At 36.5% G+C, this 23,180-nt stretch overlaps 1 protein-coding gene across 1 annotated transcript in view; it reads right to left on the bottom strand.

Annotated features, from left to right (window-relative positions):
* Nucleotides 1-23,180, bottom strand: part of TRDN (triadin) — a 200,220-nt gene that overhangs the window by 157,817 nt on the left and 19,223 nt on the right. The window contains exons 6-8 of the mRNA XM_086461253.1: nt 11,269-11,319; nt 4,040-4,099; nt 1,315-1,374 (exon numbers count right to left, since the gene is read on the bottom strand). Coding sequence (XP_086317379.1) covers nt 1,315-1,374; nt 4,040-4,099; nt 11,269-11,319 — 171 coding nt within the window. The remainder of the gene's footprint in view (nt 1-1,314; nt 1,375-4,039; nt 4,100-11,268; nt 11,320-23,180) is intronic.

The following is a 23,180-nucleotide window of genomic DNA, read 5'->3' as shown; positions in this document are numbered from 1 at the left end:
AAAAGGAGAAAACATTAAGAAACACAACTAGGTACCACGGCTATCCATGCAAAGAACCAGAAAGACTGATTCAACTGCTGCTGTCTCCTGTTGATGCCAAAACATGTGATTCGAACTTTCAAAAATTCGTCTGCCATCCCCTCAGCTGGGGGAGGAACTGCATTTCTGGTACAACTGTAATCCCGTGAAAGAAGTTAGTTAAGAATAGTCTTGCTTATTTATGTTGCTTACTGGTTCATTTTGTTTGTTTTGTTTATACTGCCATTTATCAGTTTATTTTTGGTTTATTGTTATTTTTGAGCTTTCTTGTTTATTACTTTGGTTCGTTTCTGAAGGATTTTCTGAACTCCACCACACAACAACAGTTTTTCCAGCTATGAATGATTAAACACTATAATTAATTACAAATCTAATTGCAATGGCATTATAACTAATGCTCTTTGGGGCTTTTTGTTTGCTTTTAATTTCCACTTTACAAATTGAAATAAAGTACACTGTAGTCACTAGATTTCTGGCTCAGGTTTCAGAATACACTTGAATTGTGCAATAATCACTGAGTGGTGGGTAGTCTGGAATATTCTTCTATGTGGGCTCCAATTTGCTAATTTTTTGCGATTGATGATTGTACGGTAACTTGTCCATGGGTGTGCAGACCTGATATTTGTATGTGTTCATATCCCCTGAGATACCCTACAGGGATCAGGTGTGTGAAAACGCTCAGTTGCTAATTTGATTCTGGCATATGAGTTTATATCAAGAACAAAAATGGATGCTGTGTACTTTCCAGACTTGTGCTGGTGTTTCAAAAGTAAGAATTGTGGAAGATAAATCACTGCTAGATACCTATTTATTGCAAGTAACTACTTAAAGAATTAGTCTTGCCCTACTCAATGTCTATGCAACAACCCTACTCAGTGTTGTTTTTTTTTTTTTTTTTTTCACATGGCCTGCCTCATTACCTTTGTTTACAGGTTGTCAGGTGTTTTTTCCTGGATGACCACATTCTCTTAGCAACCATACTTACTGTGAGTGTTGGAAATACTCAGAGATTACTGGGAGATTATATTAATCCAGAGTATAAAATATATTATCTCCCTTCCTCAGGAAAAAAAAAAACCAACAATAAACATGCAGAAGGAATACAAAATGCTATGCATTCTGTATGACTGCAAACCTTTATGTGATATCGTGATTTTTGTTCATAAAGTTCTAGAACACCTTTTCCAGTCAAGCGGATACATAAATGGAAACTGAGTAGAAATTATTTCGGGGGTACCTCAAAATGTAAAATAAGTTCTGTCATTAAATCATTACCTGCGTGCCTTTCCTTCCTTTCAGGTTTTTCTTGTCTTTCCAGTTTGTCTTTATGTGTCACTAGGAAAGAAGAAATGTGTCCATATATATTAAAAAAAAAACTGTGAAAAAACTTAAGAATGAAAATAATTCTACCAAGGTAAGCCTTAGGAAACAAAATGGCAAACTGTGATCCTCCTGAGCTATCCCGTGCATATCTGCACAGCGTACATCATACCACGTGAGTGTCAGCGGACAACTCTGGCTAAGAAGTCACTGCTTACCATCCAAGCCATGGTAACGTGCCTCAGCTGTTTACTACAGTATCATCATCGCTTGCAATTGTCTGTCCATTCCTGAAGAGAGATTTTCAGAAAACTGTCAAGGACTAAGGCAGAGCTTACTGTAAATGCTGCTGCCTGCACTAGAAAGAGGGCATCACCTGGGCTGCCCCATACTCTGTCAGGCAGAGGCTCAAAAAACCCTGTAATCAATCCTGGAGCATAAAAGCATCATACGCACAAATGACACATCTGTCACTTCCCAGTTGGGTTGAAATGGATAACCAGTAATGGATATGGATAGCTAGTAATGGATACAGAGACTAGCTGAGATCAGTCCCTGGCAATGATGATCTCATAGCCATAATTAGATGTCCAGTATGTGCAAAGTAAAAACTAACATTATGGCAGTGGAAACTGTAATATGCTATCCACTCATTCACATAACATTTTTCACTCAGTTTTCTTAGGATTTTACACATTAATTTTCCAGACAATGGGAAATAAGCATGTGAATTTTAGAGCACTTCAGAAAAATCAACTGTGAAACTGCATGTTAGCTTTAACTCTAACTCCTGTGGAGATTTCATGCCAGTTTAGTAAAACTTCCTTTGTCAAACATGAGAAAATAAAGAAGTTCTTTTACAGTACCATGACTTCCATTCTCAGATTTTTTTAACAATATAGTGGTGAAATATATGAGAATGAGCGAGTTCTGCACATAGCTGACTAGGTCACTTCTAAATGACTGAGACACTTCTAATTATTCTCTGTGTCATTTAGAAAACTTACCTAAAATTCATCACAGAAGTTGATTAGAAATTAGAATAGGATGTTATTTACCCTATCCGTTATCTAAATCTTGAAAAGAGAAGGTATTTGAGGTAGAAAAAAGCAGTTAAAATACAGGAATGCAGTGAAACTTTGGAGTCTCCCAGTCACACTACAATAAAATGGGCCTTGGAAAGACACATATCCATAGTCATAGTTTTAAAATATAATGTATAGTCTGAAAACAGTATTTCTTAGCACTGTGAATACAGTGACTCTCCATACACAGTAGTGTTTTAGTAGCAATTCCAGCAACAGTTCACTAAACAACACTAAGTAACACATTCACTTTAAGACAAAATACAGTTAGGTAGACAGAATATTAGCAGGACTTATGACAAGATAAGGCAGTATAATAATATTTATTATTCTTGGTTGGCTGAGATTGGCTGGGATAATTTTTTCCTGTTCTAAGAAACTTTTAAAAATACTAAATACTGTTCTCCTATCAAATAAAGTTGAAGAGTTTCACAAGATTTCCACAAAATAACAGGAGAGTCTTAATGACACATTCATGTTTTAATATGGGACATTATAGTCTTTGCTCTATCATTTTTCCAAATCTCAGGAAAAAATCCTCCTGATAACACCATTCAATTTTTCTAGTAATAAATATGCATTCTAATAGAAATCTGAACTTATGTGTCTGCCTTTAACCTCTAGAGTCAGTCTTGCTAACTCAATGTATTACAAACTATTTGTGTAAAATGGAAAAATTCCAATCAGAGACTATCAAAAAGGCCTAGTTAAGCACATATTTCAGAAAGCTGCATGTTCACTTGGGTTGTGAGACTCATGTTCTTGGTCTGAAATAAATCAGTCATGGCTGGATATTGGGTCTTCCCTTTTTGAGGTGATTTACTACCTCAAAATACCATTGGCCTATTTGCTCTTCCAGCATAGGTTTCTTCCTCCAGCCTGAGACTTCATTAATTGCATTATTATGTAAAGAACATGTTCTCAGAAATCTTAAAGTGTTTTGATGAGGTATGTTCCAACAAAATTCCATTTTGCCAAAAATCCCTCACAAAAGGCAAACTAGATGGTGTCTCTTGGAGCCCAGAACTTACTCATGAGTCGTGGGTGGACAGGAAGCAGTATCCTAATTCTGACTCCTGCAACAGGCAGATCTGTAATTTGTTGTTGGCATACACCAACAGCAAATTAATGAATCCTCTCTAACACCCTCTCCCCAAAGTCCTTTAATTGGGTCTGGGGAAATTTTTTTTTCTAAGGTACACCTTTGAGGTACAATGCCTCCACAGACTAGACCCTGTATGTTACAATTTACTCATTATATTTTGCTCAGAAGTATTCCCAAAGACAAATATTATGCTTGGATTTGTTTAAGAAGCATAAAAAAGGTACCTAATTATGCTCCGGGCATCTTTTACATAAGTTAATAATACAGCAAAAACTTATTCATTAATCTCCAAATATAATTTTAGCCTTTCTGCAGAGTGATGAGTTCAAAGTGCTTTTAAAATCCTCATTCTCCTTCCAGCTGGCTTTCACACTACCTCCTCCATTCTTAAACATAGTTGAGATTTACAGGAAGGGTCTAAAAGTCAATAGATTAGACTGTTTTGAACCACTGGTAAAAAGACAAAGAACATCAAATGCTGAATACGTACCCTTTAGGGGTTCCTTCCTTTCAATTTTTTCTTGCTTTTCAGGTTTGTCTCTGTGAATTACTAGAAATAATAAAAGAAAACCCATAATAAATCTTTAATCTGGAGGTATTATGTAGACTTATTGTTTCACAAAAGTGATCGAAGAAAAATATTTGTAAATTCAAATAATAGATTTTAGCTCTGAGTCACAAATACTAGATGATCTATAGGCCTTTTTAATTTCAATATGTAATTCCAGGTCCAAGAGAAATATTTTCCTTGAATAAGCCTTCAGATGTTAGACTATATTTTTGCTAAATAAGTGATTATTCAGCAATTTTAATCTAATCTGTTGGATCTCTTTTGGTCCTCCCATTACACAAGCAACCTGACTCTAAGGTTTCTGACAGAGGAAATTATTTTCTGTCCTTGACAACATTGATTTCTATTCTTAACAAAAAATAGCTACCATATTGCTTTCTGTGCTCTTTTTTAAATTATTTTTAGCTGTTACTTCAGCCATGGGATGGATTAACAACAAGACATCTCTTTTAATCAGAGCATAACTTCAGGAAGAACAGCTGTTCAAAACACAACCAACTACACGTCCCGTTAGGAGCAGGCAAACATGAATCCTTACGGACTCTATTGCTCACCCAACTTTCAGACCATGTTTTTGGACATTACGCATCCTAATGCTTTAGATAGACAAAAACCTTCCTTGTTACCCTCTATTACTAAAAGACTAGTGATTTGCTATTTAAGGGAAAAATACTTTCTTTGTAATACCCAAATTTCTGTCAACAAGTAAACCACAGAAAATACAACTCTGATTAGAAAACAACTGTGAGCTTTATACACAAGCACGGTAATGTTTTTGCATACATTCATTTCACCAGATTCGCAGCAAATGTCATTTCACAGAGTGCAGCATTTTTCTGTTGGTTAGATATTTCCTCATTAAAAAAATATGTCCATGTCTTTAAGAAAAATCATTCCAAACATTCAGTAATTTCATAATGTCTGTTTGCATTATCGGTATACATTTCCAGTCATAACAGGTAAATTATTGTTGATAATAATTAGCAGTACAGTGGAAAGAGATTGAAGGGAGATTTTTCAAAGCCTTTAAGAAATGTGGACAGCAAATTTACACTGAAAAAAACAGGCTGTGAAGAACACAGCAGCACCAGCAACATATTATTGAATGAATTACAGACTGTGACTCATTCAATCGCTTTAGGACATCTAGTAACATGGCAAGGAAAACTACTCTCCTCTCTACCTATACCATATAGAATTTAAGACTGTATATTTTTGCGGAAAGTAGCGTGCTTTCACATCTCACATTTGTATTAGCAGGTGCTAGCTCTTTGCAAAACACTTTGAGACAGTGTGTTGTCAGTTTTGGACGGGGCAATAGAACAGCTTTGCCAGCAATAGCTCTGTGATGGTCAATGGCAGTGAAACATGAACTTCTGTACATCGGACAAAAGCCCATGTAGCCTCTACGCCTGAACTATGCAGAACAGACTGGCAATCAGAAAGCTTGTTTTTAGCCACAGAGTATCTTACTTGTGTAAGGGAGATTGTTGTGGTTTGTTTGTTTGTTTGTTTGTTTGTTTTAATTTATTCTAGTCTCTCCATGGCATTTTCCTATTTCATGCTTTGGAAAAAGACCAAAATGAGCCTTGAATGACACCGACTGAATTGAGTGTCAGCAGGCCTTAAAGTGGAGAGAAGAATCTAATTTAAGGTTCCTTCACATCATCAGAATGGTATAAAGGGCTAAAATGCAAGGAATATTAATATTTGTGTGTACTCCAAGCTAAAACTGGAGAAGCGATCAGTTGGCTTCTTCTTGAGAAATAAAAGTAACTTGATTTATCTAGGCAGGGAGCCTGGAATGTGGACAAGCAGAGATCAGGCTGGCATAAGCAAAATCTATTTTTCTCTTCCCAATGATAGGCTGAAGGCGGACTCCAGCTAGTTCAAGAGCTCTATCCTGCGTGTTGATAACCTCACAGCCTCAGAGTTTGCTAATCTCAGGTTGTAATGTTTACCATTTCCTCTTAGAGACACTGTCAGAGCTATGGCTTTTGGGTAGAACCTTATCGGGGAAGTGAAGGTCTTGCCAAAAAACAAAGGGTTCATGTTTCAGGTCTGTGATGATTGTCCATTATTGGCTCTTCAAGCACAGGGCAGCAGGGCCGCAAAAGTCCACTGAGGCTTTTGATCTGACAAATTTAAATAGGATTCCTCTTTTGCATATTAACTCTGTTTCTTCCCCCTGAAATGCTTTCATGTTTAGCTTTATATGTAGTCCTAACAGCTCTGTCATAGAAAATAGTTCACTATCTGCAGATGTTTTCCAGATTTTGTCACTTGGATATCTATTTCTTTGTAAAGGCCTTAATACTTGCCTTTTTTTCAAGCCCGCAGCACTTTGGTGCAAGCATTAAGTTTTAGAAATAAGCCAGGCTGCACATACTACCGTGTTTCTGTGAAACAAATCACATTAAATAAGATTTTTTTTTTGCATATAAAAAAAAGAGAAACTACATACAAATGTTTTTAAGGCTGCTATGTCAAGCACTTCAGCTGAAAAATGCTGGAACTAAAACTGCTCATTCAACTTTAATTCAACCATTTTATTTGCTTTATGACCCACTTTGTAATTAAAAGATCACCTCTTTTTTTATTAGGATGCTAGATTCATCCAGAAAAAATAAGAAGAATAAAACCAGGTTTATGTCAATTTTGTAAGCTAAAATTTACCCACAACTTAAAGAAATTTTCTTGGACTTCCTTGCAAATACCCAAAAAGCATAAACTCAGATGAACTGTTATTAGCATTGGAAAAAATATAACACCCCAACCTAATTTTCACTAACCTAGATTTTGGAAATTGCTGAAACATTTTTATATGACTTTGAATGAAAATTCAGCCTGAGGCAAAAAGATGAGCATGAAAAATTTCATCCTCAGTGACTGGAGTGTGGTAAATTTATAAATAGTTTAAAAAAGGAGTTTATAATGGAAAATTTTAAGGTAATTAATGATGCATTCCAAACTTAATCATTAAGAATATTGTTATCTAATTCACATAAATTAAGACAGGAAGCATAACATATATGTCAGACATTTTTCCAAATTCCAATCATCTAATAGTATATCTGATTTGCACCAAGTGGAAGACATAGTGAGGGAGGATGCAATTCAGTTTTTCTTCATTAAAGTGTCTGAGACACAGACATTCCCTACTCCAAAAAAATCCAGTGCAAAAAGAAGAGATGTAATAAGGAGGCACTAATTCCATACCTAAGGGAAGTACAAATAGTTTCCAGCTGAGTAAGTCTTAAGTCTGATGCTTAGTATAAAGCTAGGTGATGAGTGCAGTAAGCATGAAGCAGAGATTGCTTGCTCCAGCTAACTGACTAAGTGCTTGTCTACAGAGCAACACATGGGAAAGTTAAGATAAATGAACTAATACAATGAAGTTAGAGTGCATTAGTCAGGGAGCATTAAATCTCTGTGTAGATGCTTTTATTCAGAAGTAAAGTAACCTTAGATGACTATGACTTAATTCTTCTTGAGGCAACACTGCAGAGGAAAAAAAAAAAAAAAAAAAGAAAAGGCTGGATCTGGAGAGAGGCACATGCTTCTAGGTCCAAAATAATAATCTAAGGAAATCCCAGAAATGAATGAACTGTGGAGGCACCTGCACTCACTACAAATCACCTCAACTACCTGTGAAGGGGGAAGAGGCTTGCCGCTGTTTGCTCAGGTCAACCAGCACCAGACATGCACACTCTGCTCACTGCGGCGCCTAACCCTGCGCTGGATTTAGTCCTTCAACACTGAGTGTAAATGCCTATGTAAGAGCAAGACAATGTCTCATGAGTTACATATTTGCACAACTTAAAATTCGATTTAATTGCAGCAGTCAGGCGGCGTTATATCCATCCTAACTGAGATGTAGGTTTGATATCTACTGGTGTTAATAAAACTGCCCACAGCATTGGCTTCACCCTAGGCTGCTGTAAGCCCATACAGCTAAATAAATTCTTGACAGCTGTACCTGAGCCACTACAGCTATGTTGCTATTTGTACCATGTTACCTAGTTTAAAGTTAACTCAGGTATCTCTGTAGCCGTACATCCAGAAATCAGGGTAGTCAGCCCCTGTGTCAAACATAAATATGCCATTTAACCTGCTAATTTTGTCAATTTATGTGGGTTTCCAGTATACTGTGGATTTGTATGGTCCAGCTCTGTTTATCTATCTAGCTGTTTTAAATACCTTGTCTTCCAGCTATATAGGAAATTAAATTATGGGGACATATTATGTTTGTCTTTATAATCTCAAAATTTATCTATATGCTAGAATACAGACAGCTTTATTCTGTGATGTTTAATATTTACATTATCAGTACGGCCCTGTTAACAAGTCAATAGGGGTAGGGGGGACAGATATGTGCTATGCATTGTAAATGAAAAAGTTTTGAAGGGCCAGGAATCTGTCAGATCAGTCTGAATTCAGAGATAATTTCTGCAAAAAAACAGACAGGCTAGTGTTAATATCTGTCCTAAAATCACTGTGATTCAATGTATGTCTGTCAGAGGTAGAATATCATCATTGCATTGTCTTCTTCCATCCCTCACTCCAACAGAAATGTATTAGTGAAGTGTATTTGGGAAAAAAAACACACAGTAGATCACTCTTTTCCCATTCCTTCTCAATGCCTTTTGTATTAAAAGATATGTCCCAGAAATGCAGGACAATTAATTTCACTGCTAATATCAGTTTTCCATAAAAATCAAAAATTATCAGTCATTATCATTGGACTTCCCATTAGACCGATATTATATACCTATACGTACTTTTATCTTGGTATATTTTATTATTGTTCTTCCCTGTTGTCAAAGTATCACATGATTACCTCTTATTCATTGACAGTAACAGTATATAGCAATTATAACACCTACTTTCTTAAACAGCCTTCGGTGGCAGCATCTCAGTCTTGCAAAGTCTGTGTATGTCACAAAATGACAGACTCACAGGACAGCCGCCCCAGGCTGAGACAGCCCCATCCCTCAGCCTCTCCCTTCGGGACAACTGCTCCAGCCTTGACCATCGCAGTGTCCCCACACTGAACTCGCCCCAGTTCATGGATGACTTTCCTGAACTGGGAGGCCCAGAACTGGGCACAATATCTAGGTGTGGCCTCATGAGAGCTGAGTATAGGGTGACAATTAATCCCTTACCTCCACTGACTAGCTGAGCTCCTGCTCGGTCCAGGGTGCTGTTGGCCCTTGTGAAAGTACAAATACATCAAATACCAAACTGGAAAGACCCTATTTGTAAGGAATTTGTGCTTATGTGTACACGTAATCATGAAATAATTTAATATCATTGCTCTTAAGCATGAGCAAATGCTTTGTTGAATCATTTCTCAGAGTATTTATTCTTTTCAGGATTAATTTGACGAAGTACAGTAATTGAAATGGACTTTATTACTAGTAGTTTATCAAAATATTTAATTAAAAGCAAATTTTAGGGCACAAGTTTGCCTGGCTCTTAATACTATAAGAACCTTTCTTATAATTCCAGCCACTTCCATCTGGGATTTCCATTCATTGTATCGATTCTTCGTATTTCAGTACAATCTTTTCAAAATAAGACTTATGGATGGAACTCCCTTGTAAATCTTGGGACTCAGATTCAAGGGGTTTGACTACTCAAAAATATACTTTAAATTATTTTTAAAACTAAAGTGTCCCCATAATTTTGGGTGGAGGACTGAAATTATTTGGGGTGTTCGCTTCTATTAAAAACATTCATTTTACGTCTAGATTTTTCCTATTAAAAACAATAAAACATTTTATTTGTACGTGCTTCCTGGAGGTACTTTAGAAGGTAACAGTAAATCTCCCTAAAGTTTCACACCTTTATCATGCTTTAGCATGAGGCCAGACAGAATGTTTTCTAGTAATTGTTCCTCCTAAGTACAAGATGCACTTTTGGGACTAAAAATGAAAACAAAAAATAGAAAAAAAAAATTTGTCCTGTACTTCACTAAGTGATTTTGTAATTAAAGACTGTATTATCGAGCATATGCATGAAGACACTTACAATGACACCTGGATGTCTTTTTTCTGACATCTTATAACTTCTTAGTAATCATTTCTGCAATGCTAATGTTCCTCTATGTAAAGCAATGGACTTCTGTATAGATGAAATGGTATACAAGAAGCTGTTTTGATCAGGGCTTCTTCATTTGGGTATTTAGAATTCTGTACTTGAGAATACCTTTAACTGAGAGAGATCCCTTCCTAATGGATCCAAGTTCATTATTTCCGGGCTAGACCACTGATACCCTAAAAAATTCGTGTTCATACAACATAATATATGAAGTAGTTGGGAAGCAGTTCTAGGCACTCCAGATGACCCTGATTAGCACAGAACTGGAAAGCTAGCAGTAAAGGTGTAATATGATATAAAAACATAGGAAGAATATATACAGAAATGAATATAATTGTATGAGGGAGGGTGTATGTATATACACACTGTTTTTAATAAGTTTCCTTCTTGCTTCCTCCTGCCGTTACTAAGCACAGCACTGGTGCATCAGAGAGATACTCATCAAATTTTATGTGGCCTAACGTTTACAGAGAAGGCTTTCTTAGGCAAAAAATCTGCACATATCCCAGGAAACTTCTTTGTTTACATGACCTCTGAAAACCAGTCCAAACCAGTTCCTCTGTGGATTTTTGGAAAGTGCCAGTTAAAGGAGATTAAACAGTTTGAAAACAGAGTAGGTTCTTAAAATGAAGGCTTTTCTTATCTCTGATACACACCTGGCTCACTGTTAACTATGACTTCTTAACTTGGATGGCACCCACTGGCCTATAAATTTGCTTTCTTCCTTGCCCAACACACTTCACGGCTTTTGCACCAGAGGAAGTTCATCAGCGCTCTGCTTTCCTGCACCTTTGCTACAAAAACGATCTCTGGATAACTTTGGGCAGGAGAGTCTTATTACAAATGTGCATTTACAATATAGCCACACAAACATAAAATGACACTATTTGTTAATGTTAAGGTACAAATGAATTTTTGGTCATTTACTGTCTGTGCCAACTGATCTTTGAATGCTTCTATAATACAATAGTGGTAATGTATGTAGTTAACAAATATGTATATTACATAAATATATATAGATGAACAGAAAGAAAAAATAAAGTTACCCTTTGGTGGTGTTCGTTTTTCAAGTCTCTCTGGTTTCTGTTTATGAAATTCTGAAAGCAATGCAATGTAGAGTTATCAATACTAAAATAATTTTCACACACAAAAATATCAGATGCATTCTTGTAATGAAAAATAACTAAGAACATCAAATATTATAGCAGAGCCATGGCTTTATCATTCACATATTCAGAATTATATACAATAAGGTTCAATTTTATCCACAGACAATATATATGGACAAAAAGCATAACATTACATAACTTTATAATTATTATGTTATTAATTGGGCAATACAGTTACTTTTAAAATGAAGAATAGGTTTTGCTGATCTGTAACAGGTATACATTAACACATGTTGGTCATATATCAGAAAAAACATGCTTTTACTAAATATTTTTCTGTATGTCTCTTGAGTTGTTTACCACGATTAGTATTTTGTTTTCCAAATTACCTTTGAAAGGAAAAAAATGTTCTTTTTACTACATCGTCTAAATTTTTTTAAGCTCACATACTGAGTTGGTAGCTCCAACACACAATAAAATGTAGACTCAATGCTGTATACAAATTACAGAGATAAAAGTTCCCAGGTTAGGGATCGTTGTCTCAGAGAATGACTCATTTTAATCATGCTGTATACTAAGGCACTGAGAACTGCCTTATTAGAAGAGGAAGTGGTATGGTATTCACCTGTCCTTGTTATGCCACCTCTTTTAAACAAAATTCCTCACCTGTGACTTTGATATTAAATTACTGCTATGTATGTGTGTAACTGATTTTTTCCTACTATCCTTATTGCACCAAAACCAGGATAATATTGAAAAGGCAAAATGTTGAATTTGACAAGAGGCAAACCAGAATTAAATCAAGCTTGCATAACACTCTTTGCATGCAGTGGCAAAAATTTAAAGGCTGTTTATTACTGGTGCACAATAAAGTAATTGAGACCACACAGAGTGCCAGATTTATGGTGTTGTGCATATATCCTCTGTAATAGGAAACTGGTATAAAATAGCAGATCAAATTAGTCTTTGACAAATACACATGCAAATCTTGCTAGACTCCATGAGAGATGCCTCCTTGTATTTTAGGGTTAGGTTTGGTCTGCAGGATCTAAACAACAAGAACAGTAGCCCCAAAAGTGATCTAACAGAGAAAGATATGCATATTCTGTCTCATGTCTGAGGAGCTGCTTTAATGCCTATTGAAGATGACTGAACTCTTCCACTTAGACCCTTAATTATTTGCTCAGGTTGTAACAAGATGCATGCTGCCAAAGAGATCCAGTAGAAAATGGTATTCTCCTTCCCCAAGACTCTGATCTTTGTGTAGGTCCTTGAAAACAAATACAGAATGTTTTTATCGGACACTATTTGATCGTGTCTGGTTTGCAAGAAATATAATTATTCTATGGCATCAGCCCACATTGTCTTCAGATAGAAAGAACATTATTTCACCGAAATAAAGGGTAACAAAGGCCAAAATATGTATCACTGTTAGCCACTAATGTGTAGTAGCATAACTAAGCTAATTATATGATGTCATTAAGATAAAAGGATTTTTTATTCAGTTTCCATCTTGTTCTTTGCAGCCTGGGTGTGTAGTTCATTTATTGTTCTGTGAACCTCAAAGGTTGTGATCAGGAAGAAGTCATGCCGTATTGATTTACTGTATTTCAGCTGAGCTTGGACAATTTTTCTTTCTGAAACTACGTGAGAATTATTTTCCTATCAACTGAGAGAATCCAGTTTCTGGATTTCCAAACTTTTCCTGCCTGTTCTGCTTAAAAGGATGCATAAACTAATTTAGGTACTGTAAATGGCAGGAGCGGTGCAAGACAAGAACAGCTGGAGGATTGCTCCCTGATTCTGAACACATCTGAGCTGTTCTCCATGCTGCTGTTCCAGACTGCCTCCAAACCCTGTCTTGGCGCATTTAAAGAAAACCGAATCACTTCCTCTGCATTGCAACATACAGTGAAGACATATCTCACCCAGCTCAAGAGGTCATCTTTCACATAGAGATGAATATGGCCCACTAAGTGATAAACCACATTCTTCAGGCAGTCATCTACACAGACACATATTCCTTGTTTGTCTTAAGATGCCTGAGCTCTGCTGGGTTCCCACCATCTATCCATCTATTATGTGTCTCACTACAGAAAATAGGCCTTTTTTTTTTCTTGAAAAAAATAAGTGTAAACCTTTATTATTTCAAAACAAGGCTTTTAACATTACTGTGGTTTTAGACAATTTCTTATTGCTAGTTTGACTGCAAAATATGTATGAGGCAATGACTGAAGAGCTAGCCATCTAAATTAGCCTCACGTTGTATCAGCAGTGAAGTTCACTTGACACAAGTACTTCAGTAAGGTACACAAAAATACATTCTAGACAGCCGCACTGAGAATCTCTTCTAACTTGCTGCTACAATTAGGATACCACACATCACAAAAAACCCTACACAAATTCCTTGAAGTGAAATATATCCTCATAGTACCTAAGTGTCTGTGTATATATACTTTTGTATATTGCAAAGTGTGCCATCATTAAGATCTTTTCACAAGCTCCCCATTAAAGTTTGAGCCATCATAAAAAGTTGCAGCCTTGAACACATCGATTCTGATATATTACAACCTAAATTTTCCCAGTAGAAATAAATCTGGTCTCAATATATGCTGATCTTGATCAATTTACAAGACAGAAAACAGTGACACTTTGCTAACTCCAAAATATTTAAAATCAGGAAACACATTAGATTATTGGAGATTTTTTTTTTCTGTTCTGAGAGTGTTGATACTCTCTGTTTCATCTTTTATGACAAATAGCTTTAATTTTCTAGTAATCACATCATATCTTATTGCTCAGTTGACAAAGCGGCTATAATATCATAGAAGACTTACATGGCCAGTTTAAAGCATGTAATTTATCTCTATCAACGTGACACATTGTTAATAAATCCTAAATATTATGAATTTATGTTTAGAAAAACTACAGATTCAAACAGCAGCAAGGATAATCTTTGTCACCACGGCAACCACCCGATTCTTTATGAGGTGACAGCACAGTTTATTAAATTATTGTAAGGGAGTATGTATTTTAAAAGCTGTATTTCATTTTTTGTTTTCTTCGGTTATCAAGCAGACATGAAAAATTATTTTTCCCCTTGCGTTTCTTGGGTTTTGAATGGATAAGTACTTTATTTCCTTCAATATGGATACTGCTTGACAGTGACTTCTCTAGACTTTGGATCTCGTGCAGATGTACAGAACACGCTTGGTGTTATTTAAATAATACCAAGAAGGGAAGCTAGTAGTCTCCTCACTGACTATTTCAAGATGCTGATGGGAGATATATTTGACTACGTTGTTAGAAGGCTGATATATCTATGTACTGTCGACCCAAACCACTCCCTCACAATCAGCTGAAGATTGCAGGCAGCTTTACTGAAAATCCCTGCTGAACATGCAGTTTGGGCACTAGCTTCCCCAACCCCTCACCCTGCTAATTTTCGTCAACAACATTTCACAGTGCCTAACGACAGGCCGGCACTGGCTGCACACTACGAAGCCCCAGCTCTGTGAAGATCAGGGCAGGAGAAGGAGAAAAAAATTACAGTCTGCTGAATCTGTGTGAGCTAGTGGTGCAGCCCTGTGCAGGTTTACATCAGCGTGAATGAAGGGCACAGCCCCTTGTGGTGGGGTACGAGGAGATTCTCCTGGCTCTCGAAACAAGAGTTCCCTTCTTCATGTTTCTGATTTTGATTTTTTGATTATCTCCTTTTTAAAGATAGTGAAATATAAAGCATTACTCTTAGCTATTTTAATTGCATTGTATCATGATAGCACCTATCAGCCTCAGCTCACATGAATTGCTTTGGGTACCACATGGAGTTATAGCACAATATAACATCCCATCTCTGCAACACAGGAGTTCAAACTTTAATAGGGCTACATTTCTTCTCTTAGTGGGAAAGCACAGCCCTGCATCTTGCTTCATTAGAGTATGAAGTGGTGAGCAGCAATCTGGCATTGCTGAAACAGCTCCTGGACCTCATCCTCTGCTGAGCTTCCATCTTACAGATGAAATATACCTTAAAAAACCCCCAACAAATCAAATAAAAATTGTCAATTGTATGAGAGGCAGAGTGAGAAAAAAAAGGGATTATTGCCCCCATCTGAAACACAAGAATGCTTTATTCAAGGTAACCCAGAAATTCAGCAAAAGAATCACAATCACAGAATCACAGAATGTTAGGGGTTGGAAGGGACCTTGAAAGATCATCTAGTTCAACCCCCCTGCCAGAGCAGGACCACCTAGAGTAGGCCACACAGGAAAGCAAACAGGTGGGTTTTGAATGTCTCCAGAAAAGGAGACTCTGATCCCTGACATTATTATCCCCTCATGCTTAGTGCCTTCTTATTTCTACTCAAATACTGTAGTGAGGATGGAACATAGGTTTAATGTATCTACTGTTTTAAAGTTACAATTGAACCAAAGGAATTTCACTTGAAATGATAATACATTGTTCTTTCTAGGCAAATTTTATCAGTTGGTTGTCGTTTTCATAATCTCTTACAGGTAACACAGAGATATACACTTTCAGTGCTTTGACATTCTTTCTCTTACAACTATTTAAGTGTGAAAAGGAAAATGAGTCCTACTCAGAGTCCTGGTGAACCAGAGGTTAATAGTTTGCTTTTGAGCAGTTAAAACCCTTATAGCTATTGCAATCAATTTAATGGGGCCATATCCTTGCTAGTTTATCAAGACTAATTGGTAGCAGGCAGCTGATTATCCTGAAGGGTTGGTGGAAATAGATATGGAGGGCAAGGCAAGAGTGAGTGGTGTTAAGAGCTTTAGAAGATGAGAGGGGTGTCATTTCTAATGTGTTTCTAGATGCTGTCTGTATGAAGAGTTGTAGTTGCTGGTATCTCTTGCTGCTGTTATCCTCAGGAGAAATTTGCAATTGTGCAGTTATTGTCTATTTTTAATCTAGATAGTACCAGCTGGTGAGGGTGACAGTTATCCTTGCGGGGCTAGCAGGAGAATAAAGGAAGTTGTGCATTAGAGCAACTTCCAGCTAGCTACTAATACATCATGTAGCTGTACTCTAGAGGAAAAAAAACCAATTTTTGCATTTTTTGCAACAGGAAAAAAATGACAGGTGTGGGGGTGGAGAACAGGAAATATTTAATTGTGGAATCAAATTGGTGTATTGTGCCTGTATCCAGGAACCCAAAACAGTGTAAGAGAAGGTGTTACATACCAGTATTCAGTGTTGGAAAGTCTGAGTGACACATATTAATTTAGGTGACTTTCCTACTAGCTTGCTAGTAGTACAGTCCTATGCCCCATGTTTTCTTAGAACTTACCCTGTTCCAAGGATTCATAGCAACTTCAGGTTGCGGTACAGAACAACTTTTCCTGCAGTCACGTGTCATAAGATCTTTCTTGAAAATGTGACAGGACATGAGGGGGCCTACAGGAAAGATGGGGGGGACTTTTTTTCAAGGAGTGTAGTGATAGGACAAGGGGTAATGGTTTCAAAGTGCAAGAGGGGAGATGTAGATTAGATATTAGGAAGAAGTTCTTTACTGTGAGGGTGGTGAGACACTGGAACAGATTTCCCAGAGAAGCTGTGGCTGCCCCCTCCCTGGCAGTGTTCAAGGCCAGGTTGGATGGGGCTTGGAGCAACCTGGTCTAGTGGAAGGCACCCCTGCCCATGGCAGGGGGGTTGGAACTAGATGGTCTTCGAGGTCCCTTCCAACCCAAATCACTCTATGATTCTGTGATTCTGTGAATTGCCTCTCACTGATGAAAAGGCTGAACAGTTTGTGTGCTCATCCGCTGCATGAGATATCAGGCCGCAGTGAGGTTTAAGTCTAGTTTCAAAATTTTTTATCCATCTCTTTTGGAAACCACAACTACAATTTAGAGTAAGAATGACAGTTTATTTTTTCTTTTCTTTTTTCTTTGGTATTTTGCAGAATTATACAGCGTCTCTTTCATTTGCTGTATAAGACTACTTTTGACAGAGGTCACAGAAGACCATTTATCTTTCTTCTTGGTGCAAACCCTCTGCTCTGGTGTACATTTACCCAAAACAACTTGTTGTTCTAAACTGTAAATATTGCTGTGAAGTGACATTGATTGGTCCTAAACCTACTCAACCAAGCTCAGTGACTTCGCCTTGGTTGCCTTTATTCCCTCCACTTGATACTTTGTTTGGCATCATGAAACAGCTATCAGAGGTACGGAGAAAATGACCTTCAAATATTTCTTTACAATTTACCTATTTTGGGTAGCATACAGCAAACAAGGAGGATTTATGTTCCCCCAAGAGTACGGGGATTTAACATGGCCTTCCAGATATATATTCAGCATTCTACATAAAGCCAGAGTAGGACAAAAAGAAATAGGTTAGATTCCATTTCAACAGACGTTCAATTGTTTCTACACTATGGCAGTTTCATTGGTCTATAATAGAAATTCACTGTAGATGACCTGCTGACATCTTCATCATCATGCTGAGGAGTGCTTTGATTCCAGGGTGATGTTTTATCATTTTTTTTTATTTTTACATCACTATACAGTGAAGAAGATGCCTTGCAAGGAAGGCATTTCAGAACAGTGTGCATGCTATTTTCATAACAGCAAAATATCTCAGCCCATGTAAAGATTTTGTTATAAACACATTTTCATAATCTCCAGCTTTCTAAACCGAACTTATTCCACTCCTCTTTATCTCATTATGTCAAAGATAATTAACTGTACATATTTTTCCATATTGCTACATCCAAAATATCATTCTTCTTGCTATATAATAAAGTAACTTTAGCAATTAATAGTGAGTAGAAGTGTATCATTATATTACTATGTACTTATTAAAACAGTTTTATCACAAAATCACTAATTGACAGTGTTGTTCTTTCCCCCCTTTTTTTTTGATATGTTTGGGCATTTTCATGTGTCTACCAGGGCTGCTTAAAAACTTAATCCCACAGTTTATTTCAATACAAAATTTTCTTTTAGCAAAATACGAAATCTTTATTTTTCCTTAAAAGCTGTGAGAAGAGGGAAAGTTTGATAGAAGTCCGCAAGGCTGGAGTATTAGCTGTAAACATGGGAGCTCTTACATAGCTCTCATAAGATTTGTTTCTTGGAGATAAATCCAAAAGTTGTACTATATCCTCCACCAAAAAAAAAAAAAAAAAAGAAAAAAGAAAAATGGTTGTGGCTAATTTGCATTTGAAAGCCTCATTTTATCAAGGTAAATGGAGCTTGACACAGTGCACAATCATTTCTTTTCTTTTCTCTCTAAAGCATAACTGATTTTTGTTTGGGGTTTCCTTTTCCTTCTGCTAAGGTTTCTGTTTGCAGCAGAAAAGCCATATTTTAATAGAAAAGATTTTAAGGGTAGGAGGGTACTTGCAATTATCTTTGACTAATTATCCTGCAAGCAGAGCTGGCATCCTTCAGGAAGACTGTTTTATATGGAGGAATTTTAATTTTGGACCGGGCTTTTGAAAGAATTAGAAATGGAAGATATTAAATGATCTTCAACCCTAAACATTTCTACATAAAAGTAATTTTTATTCCAAGTACGTAAATATGTTAAGACTGTTTTTTTCATTCCCAGGCTGCAGTTCTGTACCTTGGTTCTGAAATGTGAAAGGAATGCTAATTGCACTTTGATTAAAAAAATAACCAAACAAGAAAAGAACCACAAAACCTCCTAACCCAAATGAACTGGAGATAGAGCCATGTGATCAAAACCAGGTTTTTCTTTTCCTTCTGTGGAAATTCAAATTGTCTTGACATGTTTCTCTTTATGGATTCCAGCCTGCAAAGATGTCATTTGACCAGTTTTAAATGATGTTTTTCATAATCAATTTTATCAGAGTCTGCATTTAATTGAATGTAATTTTATGCAGAAGAAATGCAGACAAAACTTGTAGAACTCTAAGTAGAGCAAAATGCTATATAGAATAATACATAAAATCTCTAATCTTGATTAGGATCAAAGAAATCTTTTTCCATATAAATCTATTCATAGGGTCTTTTTTTTTTTTTTTTGTGAAAGGAGGAAAAAATAGAAAAAAGAAAACACAAGACTAACCACAATTCCTCTGCTCAGCTTTAAAAAATGACAGTTCTGCAGATCCTACCTTAATGTATTAGTCTGCAAAAACACATTCCTATAAATTCAATTGCTTCTATATCAAATTGATTTTCCTGACATGCAGAAGAGAAATACTGTTTGTGTGGGTCATGAGCATGGGGCTCCACTTGCTATATCCTCTCCTAGGCACAGCTGTGAGAGCATATGAGTTCACTCAGAAACCTGCAGGACCCTCAGTTTTGGCTGTGGGTTTAACTTGGGTTTGGAAGACCCTTTTACTTCCCAAGTCAGTCATTTACTCTGTTTCAGGCACAGGAGGCTCCCAGCTAGGGATTCATCTGCCTGACGTCCTCCTCATCGAATGAGAACATCCCTAGTACTCCATTGCTGGGGCACAAATGAAGATTTCCACAAAGGTAACATGGATAGATTTGCTTAAGGTTTTGCCTGATTTAAGAGGATAGATTAAACAACTGCAAACCTCTATACTGCTACACTTCTGCCTTGGGTTCCTACTAGCCTTGTGGCTCAAAGTTCTGTCTCTACCCTTTAAAAGACAGCTGGCAAGTTTGGATGAAAATGTTTCAACTCAAGTTGAAACTCAATCACTATCCTTCAAAAGGGAAAAAGAACTATAATTGAACATCCCTGTTCCCTAGTGGTATATAGTTTTGTTTCATCTGGATAATATAGAAAATATTTTCTTTACATTATAAAATGTTATTTTATAGTGGGTATGCTATTACTGTATTGATCAGAGTAAGTAACACAAGATGAGATTGTTAAAAGAACATTAATAACAGAAATGGATGCCACAAAGAATGCAAAATGCAAAAAATACATATCTGGAAAAGCAGTTTAACATCTGAGAATTGAATCAATCAATGATTTTTATCTTTTAACACAGGGTGTACTTTACACAAAGATATGCAAAATGCTTTGTAGTAAAGTGTAGCCTAGGGAGACAGTGAAAGCCTTTTAGAGAGATCTATAAAAGGAACTCATACACAGAAAAGTGAACATTACCATATGGCAACATAAAAGAAACTGAATTCAGAAGGCATTACCAGTACAAATAGATACATGCTTGAGGGATGAATGGAACTGCATAATTAACTTCTAAGACACACATATAACAACCACACTGGCAACTCAGTTTTTAGGTTGCATCTATGGTGTTCTGAATTTAGTTTTTCTAGTCCATTTCCAATTCTTTGGTTGGAAAATGTTTTCTGAACATGAATATTACCTCCAGAAAACCCACTTGTTTTCTTTATTTTTCCAGATATTTGCTGTATAACAACAGGACTTCTAACTGATGAAAGACAATGTTCTAATTTCAGTATTCTGCCCAGAAATAAATTTAGTTGCCATGTTAGCTAGCAATGTGAATTGTCCCAGATATTCTTCTGGTATAAACTATAGTAATAAATGATTATTTATATATAACTTACAGTTATTTTAAATGCAAGAATCTTAACAAGCATCTGGTGGCATTTTAAATGTTGTAAGGTAGTCATCAGCTACTCTGTAAGGGTGCACTTCTCCCATAGGTCCTGCGTCATTTCTGCCAGTCCCATGCCACATGTGAGATACCATGTGGTGTCTCAAATGGCACTAGTCAGCTTTGTTTATTCACCTGAATCCTGCCCAACATGTTTCTGATGTTGGAAAAGATTTTTACTCAACAATAACGAGTTAAAAGTAAAACTTCTTAATGTATACAGGACTTCTTTAAGATAACAGATGAATGGAACTAATTGCTGTTTAACTAATAATGTGGGAATTTGGGAAAGAAAAATATCTTCTTGAAAATCTTGTTATGAAACCTAACTAGTTCCAGCAAATAACTGCTGTGGTTGTTTTGCTCTCTGACATTAATGTACATACTTTCTATAACATTGGATTCATAGAAAGAGGTAGATGGATTACAGCCATGCAAGAACTGTGTCCCTATTGCACCCAGTAACACCATGGCTCATGGAGTCCCTGACTGTGTTAAATGTCTAGAGTAAGCAGAATTGTTTTTGGAAATTATTAGTATGTTTTTAACAGTTTTAATATCCTTCCTAAGGCATTTGCACTGATCACTCTTGGGCAGCAATAAGGACTTCTGTCCCATCCACTGGGTGAGCTGAACTTTTGATCTGATCCTATATAGCCATTCTTATGTACTTAATAGATAAAAACAATCTGACACACATTGTAAACCGCAGGACTAAAACCTTAAATATTTATTGGTATATTTTTCTCTGCCCTGTCTGAATACCTAAAACAGTTCTTTTTAGGCTCATACAGGCCATAATTTCAAAACCACTTTCATATCTAAATTAGTAAATCCCCTACCAGTCTTCTCTAAGCAGGTTGTTCCTACCTCTCCCCTTTCACAGGCAAAGCTGCTGTAGAAGTTTGCTTGATGACTCTTAAAAGGAGGTGTAGGAAACGATGTGATCTGAGAACCTTTCCTTTTGGGAGCATTTCATTTGTTGTTGTAGCACAGATTAATACACAGATCTGAAGAGACAAATAGTTTGTGTTGAATAAATTCTGACTGTCTTAACCTTAGGGTGGAGAGGGGGTTAATAGGAGTGAGTGTCTGGGGTCAGATCTGGGGGAATTACACTTTGGGCAGACTTGCTGAGGGTGAGTTAGTGTAACCGACGGTACCGTTAGAAGTTGCCGTGTCTTTAAGAGCATGACATGTATGTCTTCAGCATATTAATAACCAGCCTAATACTCAGGCATCAACATTCTCATTTGAATTGAAGACAGAAGGATAAGGTGCTTTGCAGAAAAGTTGATTTGCAATTAACAAAAGTTCTTGCAACCTTTAACAGATATTTCTGTTATTTGTGGCTTCTTTTTATCCATGATTTTTTAGCTGCATTTTTTTTTTTAAAAAAAAAGAGTTTTATAGCCAAGTAAGGGGAACAGGATCGTTTCTTATAACTAACATATACATCTTTCAATATCTCACACATAAGCTAACTCACAGACATTTAGACATCCATCACTACCTCAGGGAAATCAAGTTTCTTTTGATTGTTGGTATAGAATAATCTTATGCCAATAAAAACCTATTTGGTAATACGAGATGGTTAACAGTATCATGATGGTGCTTTAATTCTTACTCTGCTTTCAAAGTTCATTGTATTTATTGAAATGGAAATTACTTACATAGTGACTTTTGTGTGTGTGTATGAGAGAGAGAGAGTGCAAGAGAGAGCAAGAGCAAGAGTAAGACAGAGAAAGGATTTAATCTAAGCCCAAATACAAATTCAAGGAAGAATACCTTATAAAAATAATTTCCTAAGCTTCAAAGTATAAAGTAAAACCCAGATAATTCTGACCTTAAAATCTTTTTCAAATGTTTCCATCTACTTACTCCTGAGACCACATACCAGATTTGTGTTTCCCAGCCAGGATGCACTGGTTTTGAAATGAAAAGATGCTACTTTAATATACCAAACCCAGTACCCTGTGTGGGGTACACCCCAGCTTGTCAGTTGTACCTAGTAGCTAAATGAGGGATCCATGTTCAGATTTTAAATTTTCAGTTACCAATATCTAAACTGGAGTGAAGTTCCAGAACAGTTTAATAACGACATTTTTAGCTATGGATGACAATGCTGAAGTGTCTGCGCTTCCTTACGTTTTGCAGGTCATTATTTCCAATTTTGTGCATCAGGTTTCTCAGCTCTTTTCCAACTCACAACTGATGCCAGTAATGTCCACCAAAAAAAAAAAAAAATTCTCTCTTTTTCTATAACAATAGTTTCTAGTAATAAGG

This window comes from Leptosomus discolor, chromosome 2 (genome assembly GCF_034619465.1).
Source record: "Leptosomus discolor isolate bLepDis1 chromosome 2, bLepDis1.hap2, whole genome shotgun sequence".
Taxonomy (NCBI): domain Eukaryota; kingdom Metazoa; phylum Chordata; class Aves; order Leptosomiformes; family Leptosomidae; genus Leptosomus; species Leptosomus discolor.
The sequence above is the reverse complement of the archived record's forward strand: the minus strand, read 5'-3'. Positions and strand labels throughout refer to the sequence as shown.